Source organism: Panicum hallii, chromosome 1, assembly GCF_002211085.1.
Source record: "Panicum hallii strain FIL2 chromosome 1, PHallii_v3.1, whole genome shotgun sequence".
NCBI lineage: Eukaryota > Viridiplantae > Streptophyta > Magnoliopsida > Poales > Poaceae > Panicum > Panicum hallii.
In genome coordinates this window covers 50692907-50719245 of record NC_038042.1, presented here as the reverse complement: position 1 = coordinate 50719245, position 26339 = coordinate 50692907, and the positions used below count along the sequence as shown (strand labels likewise).

Below are 26339 nucleotides of genomic sequence, written 5' to 3'. Positions count from 1 at the left end.
AATAAATGAAAAAAAGAATCTTTTGAGATGAAAATAATGTGACCATTTTTGTGAGAGTGGTGGATTAAGTTTTCTCTAGTTTGGATAATGGGGTATGGATCAATTGAGATCGGGACATGACAAGTATGTATTCCACCATTTTGGGGTGGAAAATGAGTTATGACTTGGAAAATTATTACACTACACATTATACGGTGATGATTGAATTATGAAATATTGGGGTTGAGGAAACGAAAAATAAGGAATTATGAAACATTATAATGAGTTATGACTCAGAAAATGTTTTTAGTTTTTTCTTTTTTAAACACTATACTATGATGAATCCGCACAATGATGCAGCCGCTCCTTTTATTTTGCAAAATAAATGAAAAAAGAATCTTTTGAGATGAAAATAATGTGACCATTTTTGAGTGAGTTAAATGTAATCAAATGTTTGGATATAGGGTTTGGAAAATAAGAGAGGGGTTCAGAAAAGGATACGAGGCTTATTTCACACTATTTCTTCCTCAGGGAGTGGGTTATGGTGGGGTTATAGGAGTACTAGAATTAGAAAATTCTAAAGTTCAAATGATGTGGTTCTTCTCTTCTTTCTGTAAAGAGCAAACTCATATCCATATACAGAGCATACATATATGATTATATCCATAGCCATATTTCTCATATCGTATCCTTTTCCTATACCCATTGTGTATCCTAACGGAGCATAAGAATTTAGAACTTATAACCCGTATGGCCATATGACCATATCCATAGAAAAACTTGGGAATGAAATTGATAATCATCCTCATAATCCACCATTATTTCCCTTTCCTCATTCCACGCAACTCTTTGTCGGCCGCTGCCTTGGGTTCCAACTTCCTAAACGTACGAGGCCGAAGTTGGCTGGATGGGCCGAGCGTACAAACGAGGTTGGACCACGGCCTCAACACCCCCAGCAGCCTCCGCCTGGCGGCCGTCCGTCCCCATCGGCCCCGCCTTCGCCGTAAAACCCTAGGTGCAACCCCGCCACACCACCCCCCCCCCCACCCGATCCGCCATTGCCCGCCCGATGCTGGCGTCCGCGCGCCTCTCGTCCTCCGCCGCCTCCAAGAAGGGTGTGTGACTTGCGCCCCCCATATTCAAGCGAAGCTCTGAGGTTTTAGCCGCTGGAAAATGATAAGTTCGGTCTGATTTCCCCCCCTTTTCCCAGTGATAGCGGGTATCTCTAGCTCGATCACACGGTCGTGCTACCGGACCTCCCGGGGGAAGGCGCATGCGGTGCCGCTGTCTGCGCAGGAGCCGCCACCGAAGGGGCGGAAGAGGATTACCAAGCAGGAGAGGAAGGTCAGGATAGTGGAATTTGTTGACAAGTATGTGACTTTTTCTCACTCTCGTTTCTGCTTTTAGCCTTTCTTTTAGTCCAAAGGTAGCAAGTGTGTAGCTCTCGGCTCATTAGTATTTCTGATTTCAACTTGGTTTAAAATTTAAGCTGGCTAATGGACACTTTGGCTATTTGTGCATTAAGGATTGACATTTCCGTATTGTTTCATTAGCTGGAACTTGAAACTTGGAAATGAATTTGGGAAATGTAGCAGAGCTCATGTGGAATTGTAGGAGTATGATCAAAGGGTAGCAATTATGTGCAGAGTTACCATGTAGCTTCTGTTGTGTTCTGGTTCAGTTATGCCTCGAACTCTTAAACCACACGTTTCTATGTGGCCTGTTTAGTGCAGGTTTAGGGCTTCAAATGATGGGAAGTTTCCTAGTATGAAAAATGTCTGTCAGCAAGTTGGAGGCTCCCACTACACGGTGCGTGAGGTGCTTCAAGAATTGAAGTATAATTATACAAAATTACCACTGGGTAATGCTAAGGCAGCTCCACTTCAAGGAATAGTTGAAGTTGCTGAGCACACCAGGCCTAAGGATGAAGATTTGGTGGCTCAACTTAAAGGAACACCTGAATTTGCTGAGCACTCAAGAACTAAGGATGACTGTGTAAAGAATCTATACAATCGTGACAGCTCCAAAAGTAGTCAGGAGATTCAAGATGTAGATGATGTGCTAATATCTCCAAACGATGCTGTTACAAGCACTGGAATTGTGGAAAAGGTTCGCCCCTTCTTTGTTGTATTTATCCTCAAAACATTCTGTCACCCCTTCTTTGTTGTATTTATCCTCAAAACATTCTGTTGGCAGTCTCATTTGGCATTTGTTAAACATTCTATTGGACAATTGAATGCATGGTTCAGTTGTGTATATGTCTAGTTATGTTCCCCGGTCGCCAGTAGCCTTATGTTTTAAATGGTAATGTTATGTTGCTATGCAGGCTGAAACTTGGGAATCTGTGGGCTCTTCTCATCACAATGTAGAAACAGAAGCTGGTAAGCATGATTTGAACACTTCAGAAACCTTTAAGACTGCAGCTGGCCCAACTTTATCTGATCAAACAGAAAGTATGAAGGTCATAAAGGTATGAAGTTGAAATATCCTCTGGAGATCATGAATTTGTGTGTAACAAAGATTTTCGTAGACATTTCTTTCAAGATCATCATACATGTGCAGAACAAATCTTCTATATCTTTGGGAGTGGAGGCTAAACCAGACCCTGGAAACCAGCAAAGGGAAACAGAAGCTAAAAAATTAGCTCTGGAGAATACAGAAAAAATCCTGAAGGCAAGTGAATCAAGTGTGTCAGATCAAAGTGGAAGTGACAATGTGCTCAAGGCAAACATACATGACAGGTATTGCCCTATTAGCTTATTACACGCGATCTTCCTTTCTATAATGGCATTAGAACCAACACATCAACGAGACACTAAGTGATTGGCCAAGCTTTAGTAGGATAGGACATGCTATGCCTGTGTAGTTTAGTTCTTTTGGTATGATCAACTACTTGGACTTGGCAAGAGGACTATTTCAGTCATTTAGTGCATTCAGATAGCTAATTCAGCCTATGGAAGATGAATCTTCCGTTGGACTCAGGTAAAAAAATTGTTAACTAGCTGGTGATTGTACATTTCCTGGATTCCATGGATTTATATCAATGACTAGTTCCACCAATTTATTCCAAGTCATTGCGGCTTCACATCATTCTGATATTTGAGAGAAGAAGTTATTTATGGATCATCGAGAACCTTGTGAGTCAGTAGTTTGTCCCAGAAAGGCTGAAGCAGTTGGTTTCTGATTGACTTGACCCAGACTTCCGGTTTTGGATGGGTCAGGGGCGCTTCACTGCCTGAAACATCATGGAGATGACTAGCTAGTGACCAGGAACTAGGTTTGGGATAGCTTTAAAAACCTTGGGTCTGAACGCACAGCTAATATTATTTTGTTGCGCTGCTCAAGTCTCTAGGCTAGTTAAACACATCCTGGCCAGTTCATAGTTAGGACAGGACATTTAATTTCTTATTCTCAGTTTCACAGAGATCATAGAACTTCATATATTTCATATTGTTCGATGCATAACAGGGAAGCTTAGCGGAGTAGCCTCAGTTTGTTTGATACAACCTGTCGCTTTTTAAATTTTGATGTTGGATGGCATGGTAACTTTTTTTTTGTATTGTTTTTTTGTGTTATGCAGGGAACACAACCCAAAGCATGATGCTGAGGAATCCACAAGCACAGGTCTTTTTGGCAGTTTGAAATCTTTTGCTTATGGCTTCAGGAACTTCTGGAAAAAGCTGTAAATCTATCATCCTTTCAGCTGCAATCTAACATACATGGAGCCCCCCTCTTGGCTTCATCGATTTCTAAGCCTGGACCAAATTGTAAAATTTCTGAAGGCTACAGAATTAATAACCTTAGCCCCCTCTTTTAGCGTTTGTGATACTGGAGTAATTTGTAAAGTTCTTTTTTATGGCACACGATGGTAGTCCCCGATATGATGCTTTGATAAAGCTAGATAGGAGTGTTAGTACTGCATAGTTCATATGGTATCCAAATGCTGCTGGTACTTCTTGTTTGCCATGCCAATTGAACGCTTGGGCTGCCATTTTTTTCTTTTTTTTTTTTGCCTCCGTAGCTGAGTTTGTACCATTTCAGGTACACTAATAATTCTTTTCCTTGAATTTCATACTGGAAGTAACACACGGAAACGTGAAGAGCGTTCTTTGGGCAGCTGGTATCAATCTGATAAAAAACATTGATGAATGTAAAGCGAATTTAGCGTTCACCTGTGCTGTTAAAAAAAACACAGAACGTTTTATGGATAGCAGCGACATTACAGCAGCTTTTTCAATAAATCCTGGTGAAAACGTAGCCTAATAACAGTACAAAAAACCTAATATACAATCTACAGGTGGCGTTAGAGATTCCTTCTGTGATTTGTTTCGAATGCAGAAATCTCACAGGAAAACAGTTCAGATCCCACAGGAATCTTGGAAATTTTACACATCCTAAATAGGGCCTTCATGAGACTATTCTTCATCAGAACTCTCATAAGCTAAGCCAAGCAAGCTTCCAGCAGCATTTTGCTTAGACTCCGCCGTTAGCTCATCTGGCCTTGGTACTGTGTGCTCAGCATTGACAGTCCCATGAGATGAACCCTTCTCACCCACAGGTGGTTCCAATCGATTCTGCACTGAAGATAACTTGCTGACAGAATCTTCTTCACATTGCTTCGTATTATTGCTATCTGCTGGCTGTGAAGGGCTGCTAACTTTTGCCCGCTTTGGTTTGATCCCAACAATGTTCTTCAAGAGGTCCTGTTGCCTGTCCGAAAAGCAAGCATCCAATGATAATCCAATAATAAGAACAAAAAGGTTTGTAGATGGAAGTAGAGGTCGTCTTGCAGGCAGTTTACCTTATATCACTTTTAGGTTTAGGTTCAACACGAAGGGCCACGGGGACAGCAGGTGTAGAATCAGCTAAGATTGCTGCTTTGTAATGTTAGAGTTAAGGAAAGCAAAGAGAGAAAGAAACTTATACATCATGTTATTTCTATTGCAGTGTTCCAATCAAATGAAACTGCATTGAAAATATGTAAAAAGTTTCATGCTCATGTAGAAAGTTAATTGAACGATGTTGGTCATATTATATTCTGAAAGTGTATAACAGGAAAAGCGAAGTTATGATATTCAATAAGGGATATCTTAAAGGCAGCAAATGCCCGCTTCTCCGTACGGCGGAGAAGACGCTCTGCATCTTCCTCAGCTTCCATTTGCTCTTTCAGGTAAAGCAGATCATCGCTATCCAATGCTGAAGAACACAAAGGTACGGACAACAAGGTTAACAATGAGCCTACATTTTTTTTCTTATAAAAGAAGCATGAAATACCTCCTCGCCCATGAAGATAGCCTCCTCTCTCACCAGCAACCTCTTGCATCTGTTGGTATCAACCGTCGAGTAGAGAGCCAAAATCCCTGTCAGGGCATGTTATAAGAACATTGTACTTTGATGCCTATTGGAAGTGCATAGTGATGGAATCAATATTTCAAGAAAAGGCAAGATATCCTCATGTACCCACGACCAACAAATGATTGAAATGTATATTGTTATTACTAACACACTAGAATTGGTTTGAGCAGATAATGCATGCAGCTGACTCTAAGACCCTAATTTTAGCTTTTTCACAATGGAGAAGCCAACCAAATTATATCTCGAGGATGCAGATGCAAAACAGAAGCATCTACAAAGCACTCAGAAGTCACAAACAGCTCAAATACATACAAGGTTGACTGAGACACAGCAATGATTTTCTAGATATAAAAACTGAAGGCCTATGCTTATTTCCAATTGTAGGTGCCAGCAAGCCAGCTACATTGGCAAGCTACAATTTGCTGTTTACAATTCAAAAAAGGTTTTTAACAACCTCATTTGATACAAGTTTGGCTCAGTAAAAACAAGTGGAAATGTAGTGGTGTCCTCATGTCCTGCCTTATCTACTTCTCCACCAATCCATGTAAAAAAACCAAGTCCACACCAAGACACAACAAACACACGAAATTGGCATGTTCAGTTGTTCACCGTGAGACTTGCATAACTTAGTTATCAGCAACCAACAGCAAAAATTGCCTGTACTTCTAAAGCCAACCTGCCAGGAGAGTATCACTCAACAGAAATAGAAAACTAAACACCTAACAAAAATGATGCCACGCAGTTTAGCATGTCTACATTTAAGCCAGAAAATCCTAAAATGAACATACAGATATATTGCACAGCAAAACGGTAATGCCGCTGCAGCGGTTGCAAGACGATTCGGTCTAACCTTGGCAACCATGCGCTGGAAGGTGATGTCCTCATCGTCGATCTTATCCTTCCCCTTCCCGAACTTCCTATCTGCACATGCACAGGGCCCAAAACCTCACTCAGGAATTCGATGCGACAATCCGAAGGGGAAAAAAAAAGCACAGGGGTGGGGGACAACTCGATGAATTGGTGGGAGCGAGAGGAGGCGCACACCTTTGGGGTCGCTAAGATTGGTGTACTCGCGGACCTCGCGCCCGGACATGGCTGGTTCTGACGACGGGCGGGGGTGAAACCCTAACCCTGGCTCCGAGCGGAAGCTTCGAGACTAGTCAAGCGGGCGCCTCCGGACTCCCCGTTTCGGCTGTCTGTGTGAGGATAATAGAGAAGGGGAACAGAGAGAGGTGGTCTGACTTGACCCGCGCGCGGTGTGGGGGGCCACCTGCGCAAGAGCTCTGACGAGGACTGGGCCCTGTGCCTGAGGCCCAAAACTGGACCGATCCGTCTATTGTGAAGACACAGTTCAGATTGATTGCCACATATTCTTCAGTACATGCAGATTGATCCGATCCAACAGTATGAACGTTAATGTAACAGCATGTACCATTAATGCGCCAACCATTTGTAAATGCAACAACATGTAGCGTCGATGTGATAAAACCACAACGGTAGGAATCTGCTTGTTCAATAAAAGGTCCATTATCTCAAGGAGAAACATTTTCATCTGGTCTTCAGATGATACAATCCATCAGGGTAATATAAGATTGTCAGACAATGATTCCGACGTAATACAATATGTCATTATATTTGACGCGTGTAATATTTAGGCTAATCTGCTCCGATTTCTTCCGTGTATGATACGAGATCACTTGCTCTGGTTTCCCTGAAACTGACCAAATTGGAGAACTTCTGCAGAAAAACTGTGGCGAAAAGTCTCTCAGACTATGGGAATGTTACTTTGCTTAAGAGTACCCCTCCTATTTCGAATGACCTCGTGTCTTTGATTTTGGTTCTCTGGACCATGCCGGAGGCAGAACTTTGAGGTTAGACTTCTCAGCTTCTTCGTCATTTTCCTCTTCTTCTAGAATCTCCTTGATGAATGCCTCTTTGTTTTCTCCGATGCAGTTCTGTAAGGCAATGAAGGGGTCGACACAGTCTGATCCCTGCAGAGCAAGAACAAGCAAGTCGTTTCTATTAAGGAGAAATCTGGCAGAAATGAACAGCTACAACAAGAAGTGGATAGCCATCCACAATTTGGATCCGAGAGTAAGCCTAGTAATAAAATTATACAAGTTTTGTAGATGATGGAAGTAAAAATACAACAAGCTCCCCTTTCAGTAAAGTTAAATCAATATCACTAATCGAGAAATCTTTCACATAAGAGAATCAGCTTCAAAAGATTTTTGCAATGTAGCATCAATCAACAGTAACTAGGATATCAGAACTTGAACAACAAATTCTTTTGACAAGTATAGACAACAAGCAGCTTACTAAAAATGCAGAATTACTAAGATTTCATCTACGACTTTCACCCTGTGTAAGTCAGAAAGGTTTCTGAAATTTACTAAATTCAACCTTCTCTTCTTTGGTACTCTTGAGATAGCATGAAAATGCATCAATAAATTGGCTTCCACAAGGACCTCTTTTCAAGTCATCTAAACATGGGCACTCCAGAGCTTTCTCCACTGTGACATCAATTGACTGCAAAGGCAAATGAAACAATTTCAAATACAGTTTTGTCTCCATATTTTCTAAAGATGTCCGCGCGCACATCTACCTAAAATCAAGATAAGAGTTCTTACCTCCTCATTGCTTTCTCCATCAAAAGCCAAAGCTTCTGCATTTAAAATATGAATTAGTGCTATAAATGCTATTGCACACTCCAAATGTCCAAGCCAAGTAAAATATTCTATGCAGGTTCACAATTATGAAGGGATAACCTTGGCTGATACATTGTCCGGGATAATGTTATTCCTTTATCTAAAAAGAACATGAAGGGATTGAGCAGTTTTCATTACCCTTACTCGGATTTTTTTCCTGAGTCCAGAACTCAAAATAAACTCAAACTACTGAGCACAGGACTGACTGTTCTTCAGTGAATCTACCTGTGGAACTCACTGAAAATTGTCTCATGTTACAACATATAAGACAACTATGCTGAATAAACCATCTATTTGTTTTATTGGTTTTAGTAATAATGCGTAATTCCTGTTTCAACTAGCACATAAAATTAAAGGATAATACGTCACAGCTCATCCATGGAGCAAAACAACTCCCATAAGAATAAGTATGAGCAGGGGTCGGTTAAATTAAGTATTGATGCATTCATGTAATTAGGTGTTCATGTGATTAGGCTAGTTAGATGCCACGAATAAGTGTAAAGCTACATGTATCATGTATTCAAGTTTGATGACCGATAATGTGAATTTCTTAACAAAACATCAGCAAACAATTATGTAGCAAAGGATTGAAAAGCCGTGAGAGAGGTAGAAGGAGCTACCTAGGCAGCTCATGGACAAATCTCATGCCGTAAGGCACAGTTCCATAGCCTTGTCCCCAAGGATTGCATTTTGGGATGGCTCAATGCAGTGCTACAATGACCTGATACCCATACCGCACTAAATTACATTTAAACTGGAGTTATGGATGATGAATCTAGGAGAGACGCAATGCACCGGGCATCTGATTCTTTGGATAGGAAACAAGTAAACATATTCGGGAGCGAAAGGATAAGAAAGTGGGGAATCACAAGAGGTAGGAACAGAAACAGAATCACCTGCGGCCAATGCCTCAATGCCCGGGGAGGGCGGTGGGCGAGATGGGGTCGGCCCGGCTGCCGCCGCCGGTGGCCCTTCTCCGGTGGCAGCACGGCTGCCGTCTCGGTCCATGCGGCGGGAGAGGCAGTGAGGAGGCTGTACCGGTTGCAAATTTGGTGTTCGTTTGATGGAGGCGGCGAAGGTGAACAGATGTCTGCCGGAGTGCCGGAGTAGGCGCTGGGGGACGGGGAAGTCTTGGAGCGACTAGCGAGTGGGGGCGTGTAGAACTTGGCGTTCGAGTTGACGAGTTGGAGACTTTGCGGGCGGCGGGTCGTGTGGGCTGGAAGAAAGTTGGACCTCGTTTCAGGGCCTACAAAAGTAGCATGCTCGTTAAGTTTTTTTTGTCTACTAGAATCCACCCTCGGCCCATATAACGTGATGGGCTGCCTAAATCAGTTTTCCTATTTCTTTCTCTTTTTTCCGTTATAGCTGTATAACTAATTCGTCTTTAAAAAGCTACACAACTATTTATTTTTCTTATGATCTTGTTTTCTTTAGTATATTTTTTCGTTTAATTTTTAGGTAGCAAATTAAACTATTTTACTTGCTCCTTCGGTTTTAATTTTTTTAATCTTTTACTTCCTTTTGTATTTATTCACCCACACTCAGCCACCCAGAGCAACAAGTATATACATAGCCACATATTTTCCCTGGCTCCTTTGATCGTACAGGTGGGGGTGCTGTTATGGATCGTACAAGTATATACATAGCCACGTATACTCAGCCATCTCTTTTCGACAATTACTGCTTTCACTAGAAGGTTTTGAATAAAATCTCATCCTGTGTTGGACCCATGAGTCTCATCCTCCCACCGCCCACGCACACACACGCACCTCGCCACTTCTTCAATGTACTTGTGCATTTCCGGTTTCGTTTCTTCTTGCTCGAGATGTAACACATGTTATTAGTGGCGACAACTTCATATAAAAGATGGAGCTGTTCGAGAAGAGGTCATGGAGTGAAAACCAAATTTTTGAGGACACAATCCAAACAGAAAACAGTCCATAAAGCTGGTCAAGTGAATATGGATCTGTTTTGTTCTTTTCGCTTTGTACGCATATTTCTTTTGAATGTTCCATCAACGCTCGTGTTGCAATCTCTGTATATGATTTCCGCACCAAAAGGTGTAAGAGAGAGTGGCCACGTCACGGATAATTTCAGACGGCCGGGCGGCCGGTCCAGATCGTGCGTACCAGTAATTTTGCAAAAAAAAATCTCGAACTTTAGAGAAATCTACCGGTAGTTCGGCCTCCTCTCTCAGAAAATTTTACGAAAAAGTCTACAACTTTTCTTAGAATCAACTCGCAGTCCAACCTTTTCAGAGAAATTTACAAAGAAAATCTTAAATTCTTATAAATAAATTATACTCATTAAATTCGTCTCGCGAATTAGCATCCATCTGTGAAAAAAATTAGTAAACATATTTTATTTAATGAGAAGATTCTTTTTGACGTGACGGGGCTTAACTTTAGCCCTCCAGAACCAAACAGGATCTTAAATAGTAGCGTTATGATAATAGTCTAAAATATATACCAAATACAAAGTTGGATTGCTGATTATGACAACTACATATATAATAATTATTACTCTTTGCTTGATCTAAATTATGTATCAACTGCAATTCAGCAACACCGAATACGGGCTCTGCGCCCGCGCGCCTTTCTAGTACGTACAGAAATATGAATTATATTGAAATCCTGCAACTAAAGCTATCTCCAGCGACGTCCTCTAAATCTCATCCCCTATCCTTTTCCTCCAAATCAACTTCATACTCTATACCAAATTTAACTCCAACAACATCCTCTATTTCCATCCTCTATACCCCACAATCTCAATTTTTTTCTATATTTCCTCCAACTACCGTTTCCCAGCCGCCCCTCCTCCCGCGCCCCTCTGCCTCCGCCGCCCCGCCGGCCCTTCTGCCCCCGCCCCTGCCCTTCCCCTCCGGCCCGCCGCCCCGCCGCCCCTTCCCCTCCGCGCCCCTCCGGCCCTCCGCCTCCGCCGCCCCTTCCCCTCCGCCCCCGCGCCTCCCCTGCCCGCCGCCGCCCCGCCTCCCCTGCCGCCCCGCGCCTCCCCCGCCGCCGCGCCGCCCCTTCCCCTCCGCCCCTTCCCCTCCGGCCCCGCGCCTCCCCTGCCCACCGCCGCCCCGCCTCCCCTGCCGCGCCGCCCCGCGCCTCCCCCGCCGCCGCGTCGCCCCTTCCCCTCCGGCCCCGCGCCTCCCCTGCTCGCCGCCGCCCCGCCTCCCCTGCCGCCCCGCGCCCCCCCTGCCGCGCCGCCCCGCGCCTCCCCGCCGCCGCGCGCCCCCCTGCCACGCCGCCCCGCGCCTCCCCCGCCGCCCCTTCCCCTCCGCCCCTTCCCCTCCGGCCCGCCGCCCCGCCGCCCCTTCCCCTCCGCGCCCCTCCGGCCTTCCGCCTCCGCCGCCCCTTCCCCTCCGCGCCCCTCCGGCCTTCCGCCTCCCCCGCCCGCCGCCCTGCGCCTCCCCCGCCCGCCGCCGCGCGCCTCCCCTGCCGCACCGCCGCGCGCCTCCCCCGCCCGCTGCGCGCCTCCCCCGCCCGCCGCCGCGCGCCTCCCCTGCCGGCCCCGCGCCTCCCCCGCCCGCCGCCGCGCGGCTCCCCTGCCGCACCGCCGCGCGCCTCCCCCGCCCGCCGCGCCTGCGCCCCGCAGCACTCCCTCCCTGCGCGGGATGGAGGACGCCGCTCCTGCCTTTGTCTGTAGGGGACGCAGCGCTCCTCCTCCTTTTAGCGAACAGAATCGTTTACCCGACGCCGCTGGAGATAGCCTAATGCGTAATGGCCGTATCTCTGCTATTTGACAGCAGCAGCGTCAGATCAGATGTCTATCAGAACAGCAACACGACTTTTAAAGGCTTTAACTGACTTTTTTTATCTGTGGAAAGGCGTCCTAATCCAGCAGGATTACAGGAAGACCAGCGTGCACGGTGGTCGGTGGAAGCATCAGATAATGAGATAAGCCAGGATCCGACTGGCCATCCATCCAAGCGTCGACCGCACCTGCTGGCGGTTCTGCTTCCGTGTGGAGCCGGAGGGCGGCGAAGCCCGTGCTCGACTCGAAGCCGCAAGCACGCGAAGTGCACTGTGCCGTTACGGCGCGGCGGAGGCGGAGACGCCGAGTTGCCTCTTGCGCTTGTCAGCGTAAACGAAGGCACGGACGCGAGGCTTCCAGTCCAAGCAAGCAAGGGGGGAGACCAGGAGAGCCGACAGCAGCGGCCGGCATGGGGATCGTGGAGGCGTGGGTGCGGGAGAAGCCCATCCGCACCTTCCTCGCCCGCCTCGCCCAGCGCCGGGGGGCGGCGGCGGCCGCTTTCCTCGCCTCCGCCGCCGCCGCCGCGGCCATCGACGGCGAGGGGGGCGGCGAGGAAAGCATCCCGCAGCTCTCCTCCATCGCCAACTCCGTCGTCTCCCGCTGCTCGAGGTACGCGTATCCGCTCGTGGCGAATCTACTCCGCTACGGGTTGGGATAGAAGGTTGATCTTAGCTACCCACCGACTGATTACTCAAGGCTACGCACGGACGATTTTTGTGATCCTGATTGGGGTAGCTACCACAATTCCGCAGGATCGCACTAGAACTACGCCCAAATGCAGGAGGTTGCTTTTGTCCCCAAACTTGAACTGGTACTAGAACTACATAGGACCCTGGTGGACATTTGCTCCTTAGAGGATTTAATTTGATATATTGCTCCTCTGGCAAGGTTTATTCTTCTGGTGAATTAGTGAAAGGAATGGAGCACACAACATAGTTGCAACCAGTCATTTTGAATTAGCCCTTACAGCAATCTAATAAGAGTGGCAGTATCTATTGCTGCACATGTGTACTTCACGCTTCAATTTCAATACTTTTGCCAGAGTTCACACTTAACTTCTACACGGTGTATCTCACTAAGTTTGGGCATATTGTAAATGGGGGTAGCAAGCAACACAAAGTAGCCACAATTAGATCAACTAAAGGTGAATCCATCTTTTAATAAACCAAATTATATGCTATGATGGATGTAATAATTAACACTAATATTTAAAACAGCGTGTGATCCTATATCTCCTCAAGTTCACATTTAACCATAATGTTGTTGTTGACGAGTTCTTTTTCCAGATCCTGTCAAATAGCTCAGTATGAAGTGACGTGCTTAGTTTCCTAACTTTAACTATTTCAGGATTCTTGCTCTTTCAACTGAAAACTTACGGCAAAGCTTTGAGACTGATTTCCCACATAATTGTAATGAGCCCAATACATATGCAAGAGAGCTGTTAGAGTATTGCTGCCACAAAGCTCTTCATGAAGTTACTACACGTCCAGACTATTTGGCTGATAAGAATCTTCGCCGCTTGATGTTTGATATGATGCTTGCATGGGAAACCCCAGGCTCTGAGGATGCATCAGTAGAAAATGTGAGAAATCTTCAAGGCTCCATTCTTTTGTTAGCAACCATTTTTCGGTGCCTATGCATCATATGGATACCTTTGAAAGCAAAATAAATTAATAAATTCATGATTATATCTTCGTTTTCCTTAGATAGTTTTCAGTGTTCTAATTTACTTGATGAATTTTTTTATTCTCTCTTACTTTTGTGATGGTCAGGGTTCTACTGTGCGTGATTCCCTTGAGATTGAAGATGTGGATGAGGGATCAATTTTTTATGCAAATTCCACAAGATTGGCTGTTCAAGTTAGTTCTTTTTGAATCTGCATCTGTCTCTTTTTTTCTGTACTCGCAACTATTTGTTCTGTGGCAATACAAATGATAATCTACTGGTGTTCATTTTTAGGTTGATGACAAGAAGACAGTTGGGCTAAATGCTTTTGCACAAATAGCACCTTCATGCCCAATAATAGCTGACTTGGTTACTGTCCACAATCTGTTTGATGCACTTACAAGCTCATCTGGAGGCCGATTACACTTTCTTGTTTATGACAAATATCTCAGGAGTTTAGACAGGTAATGAATAAACTTCTTAAATTGTTGAAATTTCAAGATGTCTTACCTGTCTTTGGTTAATGCATGTATTGTGTTTATATATAAGCATCTGAAATCCTCATGATTGAAATGATGATTCCAGGTAAGAAAATATACCTAGTTAACCCTCTTTGTGCCTGAAGTTGCGAAAGAACATTTCATTATTGTAGTACTGTGCTTAGGTTCTGATGGGTGCACTTGGATCTCGAATTCAGGATATTTATTTGATAGAGCAAAAGAGGAGATTAGGGGCTGTGGATCTTTAATAGTGCATGATGCTATGATTGATCCAATAAGAGGTACTAAGAGCATTATCGCTGTTATTTGTAGGGAACTGAGGTCCGTGAAAGGTATCATGCAATCTCCACTTGCTTCGAGTTTTCATCTTGATGCTGGAGAGTGTATATTAGCTATTGATGGAGACAAGCCTATTCATCCTGTACTGCAACATATCGGGATATCAGCATGGCCAGGTGAATTGATTAATTGCCATACAATTTGTCACTTGACAGGCATGCTTCACTTTGGAGAGCCATTAATATTTTCGTTCTTTGGCAGGAAGATTGGTCCTCACAACACATGCTCTTTATTTTCAGAGTATCAGAGTGGGTTATGGTGATAATATTGTTAAATATGACTTAGCTACGGATTCAAATCAAGTAATTAAGCGTGATTTGACTGGACCACTGGGTGTACGCCTCTTTGATAAAGCAGTGATGTACAAATCAAGCATTTTGTAAGTATTGAAAGGGTGAAGCATTCTCCAATACCCATTTTCTTGGACTCTGCAGTTATCATTCGGTGGGTTGCCTTCAAAACTAACAACACTTTATTTTACAGGACAGAACCAATTTATTTTGATTTCCCTGAATTAGGAGGTCCTTCGCGAAGAGACTATTGGTTAGCAATCACCCGTGAAGTATTGCAGGTGAACAGATTTATCAGGAAGTTCAATCTTGGAGATGTTCAGAGAGCAGAAGCACTCTCAAAAGCTATCCTGGGCATCTTGAGATACTCTGCTGTCAAAGAAGCTTTTCATATTGCTCCTTCCCACTTCAAAACAACACTTACTTTTAGCTTGGCAGAAAAGCTTCCAAAAGGAGACATGGTCTTAGAAGCGCTGTATAATAACTACTTCCAACTCTTGGACTCTTCACTGAGCCATTTAGCAACTGATTCTGCAGTTGATAAAATGTCAGAGAACCATTCTGTACCATTTTCCTTGTATGCTCTCTCTAGAATGGGGTTTCTTCTGCTGAAGAGAAAAGATGAAACTGAAAAGGAAATAAGCTTTTGTGCTGTTTGCTTTGGTGTAACAAAATCTCTGGAGGCTGCTCTGAAAGAGTCGATTTGTTACTCTGAGAGAATAGAGTCAGCACGTGCTACAGTAGACCAAGTAAAGGTGGAAGGCATTGATGCAAATCTTGCTGTCATGCAGGTGTGTACTATAAATTAGTTTTAATTTCTACCTGGCTTGATCATCTTAATATTTGCATTTTCGACACATGCAATGGGAAGGAAGTAAGCTTCTTTGTTGCTGAGGATTCAATTATAAAACATGTTGATTTGGAGGAAATACTTTTATACTTCATCTTAGTTCTTTGATGGAATTCCTTGCCTTTTCACATTGCCAAGCCTGTTTGTCAAACGATGATTTGCATTCTGACGGATCACATTATATTGCAGGAGTTACTCTTCCCTTTCATTCAAGTAGGAAAGATTGTTTACTCTCTGAGTCAGTGGGAAGATCCTTTGAAATCACTTCTTTTCTTAGCTTTTATATTGTATGTTATTCAAAGGTAATTTCATTGTGGTCGTCAGATCTTATCAAGTATGCTTATACACATTAATTTAACTTTTCGCTTTTGGTTTCACAGGGGTCTTGTCAGTTACGTCGTGCCCTTTGTTTTCTTAACTTTTGCTGTTCTCATGCTTTGGCATAAGTATATTGGGGACGGAAAACTGTTGGAAGTGCTTGAAGTAAAACCTCCTCCAAGTAAAAATGCTGTTGAGCAAATCTTGACATTGCAGGAGGCTATATCCAAGTTAGAAGATTCTCTACAGGCTGTAAATATTGCTCTTCTAAAGTTCAGATCTGTCTTGTTTGCCTCTGTTCCTAAGGTTTGTCTTTGGATCTTTGCTTTTTGACATGTTTGGCTTCCCATATCCTGGTAGGAACCAGGTTATTAGGCCCTGTTTGTTTCAGCTTATTTTGAATTTTGAAGGCTCGATTTTAGAAAATCCAAAAGTCGGATGACTCCCAGAATCGAGAATCGAGACTCCCTGAAACAAACAGGACCTTAGTCCATTTTGGCACACAAGCTAGCAAACTCCTTGCACATCAATATATATACCTACCATAAACAATCTCTTGACATGCCTAATCCAATATTTGTTTTACAAGCTCAGACAACTTGGTGATGAAACATTGTTTAGAACTTTTCAGATCTTTGGTTCTGAAGCTCTAGCCCAACATGAATTGCCTTTGCAATATTACATATGATTTATTGCGGAGAATTATAAAGCAAGTCTTCTGTACATGAGATTTCCAGTTCGGCAAATGCTAATGTCTATCTTTTGCCCATGCAGGCCACTGAAGTGGTCGCAGCGGTTCTTATTGCCGCAACTACATTTCTTGTCGTCGTACCTTCCAGGCATCTGATACTTATGGTAGCCCTGGAGTTGTACACGAGGGAGATGCCACTAAGGAAACAGAACACTGAGAAGTTCCGCAGGCGAATTAAGGAGTGGTGGGCCCGCATTCCAGCTGCACCTGTGCAGATGATCGGACCTAACGAAACGAAGAAAAAGAGGTGACCACGGGCTCTCGAACGGGAAAAGGAGTCCACAAAATTTCCGTTTCCTGTTTCAACCTGACCAGCTAACCTGTCCAGATTTTAATCCTGATTGCTCGGAATCATCATCATAGTCAAACTGCTACCGATTAACCGAGATAACCAACGTACAGAGGCATTGCCGTGGACGTACAGTTGTAAAAAGCATGTTCGGAGCCCCCCCCCCCCCCCCCCCCCTCTTGATTGTAAGACATTCTGTGAAGTTAGCATGATAAGGTTCTCGAGCTCTGATTAATTGGTTAACCTCCATTGAACAATTTGGACTGCGGTGGTTGATCATATTACTGTGTTCAGCACTGTAGAGAGGAATTGGATCAACCATGTCTACTTTTGATCTCAGGCATTGGGTTTTATACAACAACAACAAGGCCGGAGCCTCCTACTGCCTAGCTGATTTACAGGAGAGCGAGCGTTGGAGGGAGCGAGCCGCACGACGCGAGCGGAGCCCGCGTCGTGCACGAGTGCGGCGAGCGGAGCCCGCGTCGTGCGCGTAGAGGGCGCACGTATGACGTGCTAACAAGCACCTCTGCCCTGTTGGAAAGGTAGTGGCATCTAGAGTTAGACCCGGTAAGGATGTATTCTGCACAGAACTGATGCACCCCCATACTGAAGTGAAGAAGTGCTGTTCTATACAGAACTGAGGCGTCCCAATGGGCCCTGGAGTGAAAGAAGTCCTGCTCTATCCTCTCTTTTAAAACCTATGACGCTTACGACAAGCTATTTAATTTTGATATACACGCTCGTGTATTTGAAAACAGAGGGAACAGTCAGTAGTTGAGTGAAATACTGGAATTGGCTTGCATCCTCTCTCGTTCTTCTTGGGAAATCTGTCCGTTCGCGCGCTGTGGCCCTGCTTCTGAAAAAGGCATCAACACCTCTTCCAGCTCATCTTTTTATTCATCTTTTTGCAGCGTTGGCGGGTGCCAACAGTGGTAGGTAGGGGCAGTTCTGCTACCTAACCCTTCTCCCGAGCGGGCGCTACCCTCACACTAAAACGAATGGGGGGAGTTGCGACGGAGGCCAAGCGGCAAGCGCGAGTGCTTTGACTCCTCTCCCGTCTGCATACCAACCTCGCTCAGGAGAGGAGCCGCTCCCCGCCGAGGATCTGCCGGAATGGCCGCTGAGGCTGCATCTTCGTCGCCTCCGGCCGCCATCACCTGCCGAGGTACGCGCCCACCCAGCCCGACTTCTCGCGGCGACTTGTTTTTGCCCAATTGCCCTTGCTCTGTATACCAGCTGCTTGTAGCGCGGCGTAAAATTGGATGGCTTGCGCGCAGCGGCCGTGGCGTGGGGGCCGGAGCAGCCGCTGGTGATGGAGGAGGTGGAGGTGGCCCCGCCGGGGCCCCTGGAGATCCGCGTCAAGGTCGTCTCCACCTCCGTCTGCCGCAGCGACGTCAGCGCGTGGCAGTCCAAGGTACGCACCACGGCAGCAGCAGCTTCTGTTGCGTTTGCTAGCTACGGGTGGATTGAAATGTCCAGTCTCTTAATCTTCCTTCCTCTGCTGGGAGCCTGAGACACACGATCTCTGTGAATGTGGATGTGCTTATCTCATTATTTGTTTTCTGTTTCGATTCCATCATTCAGGCGCAACCTGATCTCTTCCCCAGAATCTTCGGCCACGAGGCATCCGGGTGCGCTCCCTGATCTCCCTGACTCCTTCCATAGTCCATACTGCTGAGCCTTGCGAATTGCTTGTAAAACTGACATTTGAACACCTATGATCATTAGACTGGTAGAGAGTGTGGGTGAAGGGGTGACCGAATTCCAAGTGGGAGATCACGTGCTTACCGTCTTCATCGGGGAATGCAAGAGCTGCAAGCACTGCATCTCGGGGAAGAGCAACATGTGCCAGAAGCTCGGCCTGGAGAGGAAGGGAGTCATGCACAGCGATCAGAAGACACGCTTTTCTATCAAGGGGAAACCCGTGTACCACTACTGTGCAGTGTCAAGCTTCAGCGAGTACACGGTTGTTCATTCAGGATGTGCTGTGAAGGTCGGCCTGACAGTGCCAATGGACAGGGTGTGCCTGCTGAGCTGCGGTGTGTCTGCAGGTAAATCCTGAGGCTCAGAACTCCAGATGATCTGAGAGTAGCTGTGTTTCATTTTTCTGGTTGGAGGAATTGGTGCCTTAGTTACCTTGAATGGTCTCACATATTTATCTGATCATCCCCTCATTGATCCGTTCTCTAGGACTTGGCGCAGCTTGGAATGTTGCAGATGTATCTGAGGGCTCAAGCGTAGTTATATTCGGTCTTGGAACTGTAGGACTTTCTGTGAGTATCCACATAAGCTTCCATTATAAGTTCATTAGCATACATCAAGAACCGGAGTTACAAGACCTATGTTTGCTGGGTTAGGTTGCTCAAGCTGCTAAGCTTCGGGGGGCATCCAAGATCATAGGAGTCGATACTAATCCTGAGAAGCAGGAAAAGGGTATGTTGCACTGTCAAGTTATACACTTCTCCTATGAGCACTCCTCGTGTTACTTATTTCGTTCATGGTACAGGGAGAGCTTTTGGCGTCACAGATTTTATTAATCCGAATGAATTGAGCGAGCCTGTTCAGCAGGTATTTTACAGCACACAATTGGGCACCGGCTCATTACTCTCCTTTTGGGATTATGCTGTTCTTCTTGACTGCTTACATGAAGAAAATGCTAAGTTATAATCAGACTATGAGCTACCAATGTAATCAGGGCAAAATAACTTGTTGTAGAAATTCCCTAAAGGCACTATCATTCAGACTCAAGACAGCACATTGTTTTCAAAGCTAAAGTTTTCAAATGCACAACCTAAAAGCGATGTGCTTCACGAATCATGTGCCATTTAGGCTGAAGCTTATGCAAAATAATGATTTAAGTATAATGTTCTTTCATGTTTGCAGGTAATCAAAAGGATGACTGATGGAGGGGCAGATTACTCCTTTGAATGTGTAGGTGATACCGGAGTAGTTTCCACTGCGCTTCAATCGTGTTCTGATGTAATTTCCCTTCTCACATTTCTTTGCATACATATCACAGTTCACTTATGTTTCTCTTCTCACATTTGTTTGCATAATATCACAGTTCACATATTCTATTCCTGTCTATTCATATGCATTTCCCACTTGCCAGGGTTGGGGAGTAACTGTAACTCTTGGTGTACCAAAAGCAAAGCCAGAGGTGTCTGCTCATTATGCATTCCTTCTCTCTGGAAGGACACTGAAAGGATCTTTGTTTGGAGGATGGAGACCTAAATCTGACCTACCTTCATTGGTGGATAAGTATGCAGACAAGGTACTTATGAAAACTTCTCAAGAAACAACTGTTTAAAAAGGAGAAAAATAATGATAGTATATCGCCACTTCTTCAGAGTGATGTGAGGTGGAGAGGCAAATGGAAAAATTTTCTTCAATATACATGTTCAAATAATGGATGGTCCTTGTGTACACAACTGATTTAAGAAAAGTAGAAAACTATCCATTGCTGTGACACCTGGGATTGAATGCCAGAAAAATAATTTACTCTTTTTATTTCATCTTTGTATGGGGGTTGGATGCTTTTAGCTGAAAATGATTTAGGAAGCATAAGCCTGTACTAACTATTATATCTCATCACTTATCAGGAAATCCAAGTTGATGGCCTAGTCACGCATGATATACCATTCGGTGACATCAACCGTGCACTCGAACTGATGCTAGAAAACAAGTGCCTGCGATGTGTGATTCACATGTCACAGTGACAGCCTGACATGGTTGAACAACTGCTACATATCTGCTATTTTCCCCTTGATCACCTTTGTGGCTCTATTATTCACAGCACATCAGAGCTCACTCTTTTTGGCCTTTTTTGGTTGTCAAAATTTTGGTGTTGTAAATCCAAGTACAGCACTCTCAAGAGAATCACATTGATTTTCATTCTCAGAAATTGTACCTGTAACCTGTCTTACTGAGATGGAACCTGTAATAGCTGTACTGTTTTCATGCAACATGTATAGGCCATCAAGCCAATATTGTTCCTCTGCTTGAGCTTGTTTTGATGATCTGAGGTTTGAAGGATCCTTGAATCAGTAAGGCTGTAACATTGTGTAAGATTGAATTATAACAAAATCGAAGTGAAATTAATTGTTGATATGACAGATTACTTGATTTTTGAAACACTCGGGGGTGTTTGGATCCTAAGGATTAAAATTTAGCTTTGTCACATCGTATATTTCGATGCCGATTAGGAGGACTAAACATGAGCTAATTAGAAAATTAATTGCGGAAGTCTAGGGCTAATTTGCGAGATGAATCTATTAAGTCTAATTAATCCATATGATGCTACAGTAAACATGTGCTAATCATGGATTAGTTAGGTTTAATAGATTCATCTCGCGAATTAGCCTAGGGGTTATACAATTAGTTTTATCATTAATCTATATTTAATACTTTTAATTAGTAACTAAACATTCAATGTGACAGGGCTTAGCCCTGCCGTATCCAAACAGGGCCTCAGAATTCGTATATTGGAGGACCATAAGGGACTTCACTGTATTCTTTGTGTCTTGTGTAGATATAGGGTTTTTTTAGCTTTTCTCGCATTTTCAAATTGAAAAGGCTATGGATCTTTATCTTTACTGAAAAAAATGCTGCAGAAGTGGGCAAAATGAAATACAACCTGGAATTTAGTTAAGCACCAAAATGATGGAAAGCATTTGAATTACCGGTAAGGTCTTATAACTAAATGTTCCTGAGGTTACAATTGGACTTTACTAGACAACAAATTCATTGAACTGGTCACTGGTGTAAGAGCAATTTCCTCTTCCCAAAATCACCTGGGTTTTGTTAGTACTAGCCTTTTGGAACGCTCCAGAACTTTTGTTGTTTTATCAGTAGGCCTTGAGTTCCGTTCTTTTAGAAGAAGCTTACTAACAGGCCCTGAAGTTGGTGCAAGGGCGAAGCTAGAACAAAATGCCATGAGGTCAGCCAGGTTCTTATCAAAGTTTAACCAGGGTCCAACATGGTGAAAAATTGTTGGACATAAGAGATTTCGCGGAAATCGTCGGGGTCAGCCGACCCCTACGACACCACGCAGCTCCGCCCCTGGGTTGGCAGTGAACTTTATCTTTGGTTTGCTCCCTTCCACAATGGATCTAATTGTGGAAGCTCATAGTCTTCAGGGCTCAGGGCCAATGGAAAATCTGGCAATGGAGGTGGTGTTGCGATGATCTTGCTGACTCCTATGTTTGACGCTCTGAATTTATGCAACAAAGAAAAAAAACAGAATTAGCATATTGGGTGACAGCTATTTCTTTGCCTCATTCTTTGAGTCTAATTCTTACCTTTGTTGTGTGTACAGGTCCTGGTAGCTCTGGACCTTGCTTTGTACATCTTTTGAGATCATGTCCAAGAGATATTTGGTTGTTCCAAAAGGAGCTGGGCTTCTGCAAAGTATGGTAACCGAAATACATTAAATATTTCACTGATATAGAGGGCACAATAGTAGATTTGGAGCATTATTTTTTAAAAAATAAAGTATTCTAGGAGTCAAATTTAGGTGCTCAAGCATAGGAAGCAAGAGAAGGGAACTGCTAAATGACCTTGACGCTGGAGGAGCAGCGTGGAAGGCCTCAGAAGCTCTTTTGCTCTCATTGAGGAACTCTTCTGATGCCTGTAGAGCAGCTATGGCCATCTCTTGGGCTTTCTCAGTCTCTCCCTCGTCAAGAATCAATCCATGGAAGTAGTAAGCAGCAGCCTGGCAACGGGAAAAATCAGAATGAAATTATTTAGATTTACACAGACGATGAGTTGAAGATAATTTTGTAGTGGAGAAATGATTTCATGCTGCTCAGAACATCAATACAGGTTGCTAATAGTCAATCATAAATGCAATTTGGAAAATAATTGGAAAAAGAAAGAGGGCTTGATTACATACTTTCGCTTCGACATATTTCCACTTTACAAACAGTGCATGCTTTTTCCCCCATCCATCTGACGAAGGAAGTTCTGGGATGCTGTCCTTTACCTGTTGACAATAGTTGAGATATAGGGGTGAACAAGTTTGTTAAGTAATTACTTAAAAGCACAAATAAATTATTTAAAAGCACAAATAAAAGGGAGACTATGATGCGAAAGAATAGATTTATGCATCCATTGGCCTTTGACATTAGGCCTGAGAAAGATACCTGTTTCCAGCATTTGGCCATCTCGCAAGCTAAGCGTCTTTTTACTGCTAATGTTGCCTTTGGGTTATCGATTGCCAGCCCAAGTTGCATATCAACCCCCTGTGGAATTTTAAGATGATTAATGGCTCCAGCTGAACCCTGAATATCCAGATTTACTTGCAATCAAAGCATACATAGCATTATGTTAAACATTATAGCTACTTTGGAATGTCTACTTAAACGGTATATGTGATAAGAGTTTTGTTCAGCACCTGACTAAGACCTTGCAAGCTAAGTGCTTTAAGATTGCCCTCAGCTAGATCTACTGGAAGTTCTCTTCTGAAATTAAAACATGACACAGCATAATTAAGTAGATGTATTGCAATTGGGGCTTATGATATTCACAATCTCGGATCCTCTGCCATCGAACCTTCTTTCAGGTGGTATCTGTGTAAGTACATGATGAATTGCACATTCCAAATATCCAGCTGCCTTCAAGAAGAGATCAACAGTGGCTTGCCTGCTCTCTGCTCGTGATCACATGAGTTTGTGTTGCCATCACAGTGCACAGTATAAAATGAAGGTCAACAGCAGTCTGATGTTGTTTCAGGTGTATGTTTATGCTGATCTATACCAACCTTCAGAAACTCTCGGTCCGTGACCGTCAGCATAGGACCTGGGAAGGAGGAGGGTGTTAGCCTGCACGAAGCACACCATGGCCATCAAATGCAGCACGGACAGCACCTCGTACCAAGGATCTACCATGGTTGTCTCCTGCAGCTCAGTAATACACCACTCTGAAACTTTCAGAAGTAATTGCATAGATGCATATAGATGGGGACTCGTCCTTACCTCTGCCACATCTTCTTGGTTAGCCCATACAAACTGCAATTTGTTTCTGAGCTCACTCCCTGCAATATTTATGCATGAACCGCAATAAATCAGCAAAGGTACTAACTAACAGCAGTTCGAGGAATATAGCTATGGTAATCACCTTCTTTTGCCAGTCCTATCAGAGCCGGCAAGTACTCTTCTAGAGCCTGGAGGAGATTAGCAGTGCTGGACCCTCCTGAAAACCAAAGACTACAGTCAAAACAAAAATTCTGGACATTTTTCAGATGCTGCAACGACCCGACTCACCATGCCGCGTCGCAACCCTTCGCCTTGGCTTCAGGGCGGTTGCTGACTCCTGCGTCGCCATTACCACAACCCTTGCCCTCAGAGCTGTCAGCCTCTCCACTACGCTCTTGCCCAGGTGATCACTGAGTGTCTGTGAGAAGTCTATGTTTCTTGGTACCCTGAGACCTGGGAGGAAGACAACCACCTCACCGACACTCGACAGTCTTCTCTGGCGTACACCAGGATCCCTCCATTTGGATGCCCCACAACCCATGAATACTTCCAATCTGCAAGAACCATGCAGATGCAGGAAGCATCAGCAAGAAGATGTCGTGAAGAGCTAACAAGGAGTTCATAGCAAGGAACTTGTGAAATGAAACTATGGATTCAGTAAGGACGAAGAATCGAAAATTATCCCAAGGTAAAGCCTGAAGAGATGTCACTGCTCTTTCAAAAAGAAAGGGAGAAGACACTGCAACAAGAACACGAAAGGTAATTACAAGAATCTTACCTTTGGTTCGTCCTTCAGCCACTTGCTCAAATGCGCAATACCCAGATCAAAATCTGATGCTTGAACTCTGCTTGCTCTCTGCAAAACAACTGCCATTGATTCAAGTTTATGCAAGCAAGTAGTGGAGTGGAAAGACGAAAGGAAGATTGTTTATCCTGTGACAGACCAACCAACATCAAAAGGAGGGAGCGACTTGGCCAAATTTATGTACAATTTGGCGGTTCCCGTTGGAAGCCAACTAAGATGAGAGACTAATCACTAGTAGCAAGTTGAGGCTATCTTAAAATTTAACAAGCATGTACCTGTACTGTTGCTACAGTAGTAGTGCATCATCTGATGCGTAGCATGATTCTGATACTTACGTTTCTTTTACTAGTTCAATCAGTCTAGAAGCAATGGAAGTCCGCACTCTTGCACGGTGGTTTTAGAGGAAAAGAAATTCAGAGGAAGGATAAGATCAGCCTACCTTGTGTTTGCCAAGATATCAGATTTGATGCTGATGCTTCTAGTAAACAATTTTGACGGGATGAGTTTGGATCTGGGAAAGTAGAATCCGATTGAATGGGGAGAGAGAGAGAGAGAGAGAGAGAGAGAGAGAGAGAGAGAGAGGGATTGGTGGGGTCTTGCTAGCCATGACGTGTCTATTTAAAGGTCCGTGTCTCGCCATGGAAGATGGAATGGAATAGCCAGGCACGACAAGATGAATAAACGCTTACGACAACTCCATTATTAACTCACTAATGTTGATGAAAAATTCCTCGCAAAAAAAAATGTTGACGAAAACCCTCCCTGCCTTTTTTTCGTATCTGCATTTTTTCCCCCTCCAACACTTACGTCGTGTGCCTTTCTGGGTCTTGAGTGTTCGATGGAGACGGCAAATTGCCTCTTTCATTGTACCTTCAGTGTCTCTTTTGATGTGCGTGTGCTTATGGATTTGAGACCCGAGGACAAGATCAGGTTGAGACTACGAGAGCCGACACACCGGACGGCAGCACACATTGTCCGTGGACAAAACTTGCTCATCTACTTCACTTCTTTATCAGCGAAACGGATTCTACTTCGCGCGGTTGCGCTTGCACATTCAAAAATGAATTCTCTCCATTTCAAATCGCAGATCGTTTTGATTTTTTTGTTAGTAAGCCCAAAACGATCCTGGATGGGATGGAGTAGAGGACAACCACAACTTTCTTGACCGTGCGATGGCCGGGCCTCTCGCCGAAAGAGGCAGAGGCAGGCAGGCAGCACGATGCCGGCCGACACCGCCCGAGCCCGCTGGGAGTTCGATGGGCGGATGGTCCAGGAAGAGTGAAAGCTGCGGCACGTCCACCGGCTCAGAATGCCCCGCAAATCGCTTTCGCGACAGCGGAGTCCATCCCCGGTTAGGTGGGAGTGGCGCTCGCCCCACTAACCAATTCGGCCGGCAAAAATTCCGCATCAGATTTGCTGCCTGAATTAACTGGCACGGTATGGGATTAGGATCGGACGTGAGAGCAGAATGATCAGCTGTGGAAGCTGCTTCTGCTCTGACCTTGACTTGGGCACTTGGCCATATGGTAAGTAGTAACATATACTAGCTCCCTGTCGGCATCGATCACGTCAGATCAGAGTTTTGGTTCGAAGAGGAACGTAGCTGGCCATTGTTGCAAGGCCCCGGCGAGATCTTTTTCTTTTCTTTTAGCGAACGCTAGACTCGGATCGCGATCCTCCTGCCTGCGTAATGCCAACGTGTCAAGAAAAAGGGGGTAGCTGTCAGCATAAATGAGCAACGAAGACAAGTAACCAAC

General features: G+C 44.4%; 6 protein-coding genes across 14 annotated transcripts; 3 read left to right on the top strand and 3 right to left on the bottom strand.

Annotated features, from left to right (window-relative positions):
* The first annotated feature begins 982 nt into the window (after nucleotides 1–982).
* LOC112889479 lies at nucleotides 983–3977 on the top strand. The gene is made up of 6 exons (XM_025956151.1): nucleotides 983–1094; nucleotides 1190–1349; nucleotides 1713–2088; nucleotides 2306–2449; nucleotides 2542–2720; nucleotides 3560–3977. The coding sequence occupies exons 1-6, from the start codon at nucleotides 1049–1051 to the stop codon at nucleotides 3663–3665; spliced, it is 1011 nt and encodes a 336-aa protein (XP_025811936.1). The 5' UTR covers nucleotides 983–1048; the 3' UTR covers nucleotides 3666–3977.
* Nucleotides 3978–4139: 162 nt separating this feature from the next.
* On the bottom strand, nucleotides 4140–6559 carry LOC112889487. 2 transcript variants are annotated; one of them, XM_025956163.1, is made up of 6 exons: nucleotides 6379–6559; nucleotides 6185–6255; nucleotides 5254–5302; nucleotides 5069–5175; nucleotides 4781–4860; nucleotides 4140–4689 (listed from the first exon to the last, which is right to left on the bottom strand). In XM_025956163.1, the coding sequence occupies exons 1-6, from the start codon at nucleotides 6425–6427 to the stop codon at nucleotides 4395–4397; spliced, it is 651 nt and encodes a 216-aa protein (XP_025811948.1). In that variant the 5' UTR covers nucleotides 6428–6559; the 3' UTR covers nucleotides 4140–4394. The 2 variants fall into 2 exon arrangements, with proteins under 2 accessions (XP_025811948.1, XP_025811957.1); XM_025956172.1 differs by having other exon boundaries at nucleotides 5254–5339; nucleotides 6379–6521.
* A 249-nt stretch (nucleotides 6560–6808) lies between these two features.
* Nucleotides 6809–9204, bottom strand: LOC112889500 (mitochondrial intermembrane space import and assembly protein 40 homolog). Of its 2 annotated transcripts, none has more exons than XM_025956193.1 (4): nucleotides 8663–9204; nucleotides 7965–7999; nucleotides 7738–7863; nucleotides 6809–7325 (listed from the first exon to the last, which is right to left on the bottom strand). In XM_025956193.1, the coding sequence occupies exons 1-4, from the start codon at nucleotides 8673–8675 to the stop codon at nucleotides 7140–7142; spliced, it is 360 nt and encodes a 119-aa protein (XP_025811978.1). In that variant the 5' UTR covers nucleotides 8676–9204; the 3' UTR covers nucleotides 6809–7139. The 2 variants fall into 2 exon arrangements, with proteins under 2 accessions (XP_025811978.1, XP_025811969.1); XM_025956184.1 differs by having other exon boundaries at nucleotides 8939–9204.
* Nucleotides 9205–12210: 3006 nt separating this feature from the next.
* On the top strand, nucleotides 12211–17142 carry LOC112879635. Its single transcript, XM_025943981.1, has 10 exons — nucleotides 12211–12410; nucleotides 13149–13383; nucleotides 13574–13660; nucleotides 13761–13930; nucleotides 14279–14421; nucleotides 14507–14684; nucleotides 14789–15386; nucleotides 15635–15747; nucleotides 15826–16069; nucleotides 16538–17142. Exons 1-10 carry the CDS (start codon nucleotides 12211–12213, stop codon nucleotides 16763–16765), a joined length of 2196 nt encoding a protein of 731 aa, XP_025799766.1. The 3' UTR covers nucleotides 16766–17142.
* A 607-nt stretch (nucleotides 17143–17749) lies between these two features.
* On the top strand, nucleotides 17750–20835 carry LOC112879681 (alcohol dehydrogenase-like 6). Its single transcript, XM_025944046.1, has 10 exons — nucleotides 17750–17968; nucleotides 18081–18217; nucleotides 18388–18434; nucleotides 18532–18854; nucleotides 18994–19076; nucleotides 19161–19236; nucleotides 19310–19371; nucleotides 19687–19782; nucleotides 19916–20077; nucleotides 20406–20835. Exons 1-10 carry the CDS (start codon nucleotides 17917–17919, stop codon nucleotides 20520–20522), a joined length of 1155 nt encoding a protein of 384 aa, XP_025799831.1. The 5' UTR covers nucleotides 17750–17916; the 3' UTR covers nucleotides 20523–20835.
* Nucleotides 20836–21428: 593 nt separating this feature from the next.
* On the bottom strand, nucleotides 21429–25171 carry LOC112879644. 7 transcript variants are annotated; one of them, XM_025943992.1, is made up of 13 exons: nucleotides 25022–25171; nucleotides 24556–24633; nucleotides 24066–24331; nucleotides 23920–23994; nucleotides 23778–23836; nucleotides 23564–23699; nucleotides 23356–23452; nucleotides 23198–23264; nucleotides 22947–23045; nucleotides 22697–22786; nucleotides 22362–22516; nucleotides 22104–22205; nucleotides 21429–22015 (listed from the first exon to the last, which is right to left on the bottom strand). In XM_025943992.1, exons 3-13 carry the CDS (start codon nucleotides 24316–24318, stop codon nucleotides 21883–21885), a joined length of 1266 nt encoding a protein of 421 aa, XP_025799777.1. In that variant the 5' UTR covers nucleotides 24319–24331; nucleotides 24556–24633; nucleotides 25022–25171; the 3' UTR covers nucleotides 21429–21882. The 7 variants fall into 7 exon arrangements, with proteins under 7 accessions (XP_025799777.1, XP_025799786.1, XP_025799816.1 ...); XM_025944001.1 differs by having other exon boundaries at nucleotides 24556–24644; nucleotides 25022–25162; XM_025944031.1 differs by lacking the exon at nucleotides 25022–25171 and adding an exon at nucleotides 24858–24984.
* Between the last annotated feature and the right edge of the window lie 1168 nt (nucleotides 25172–26339).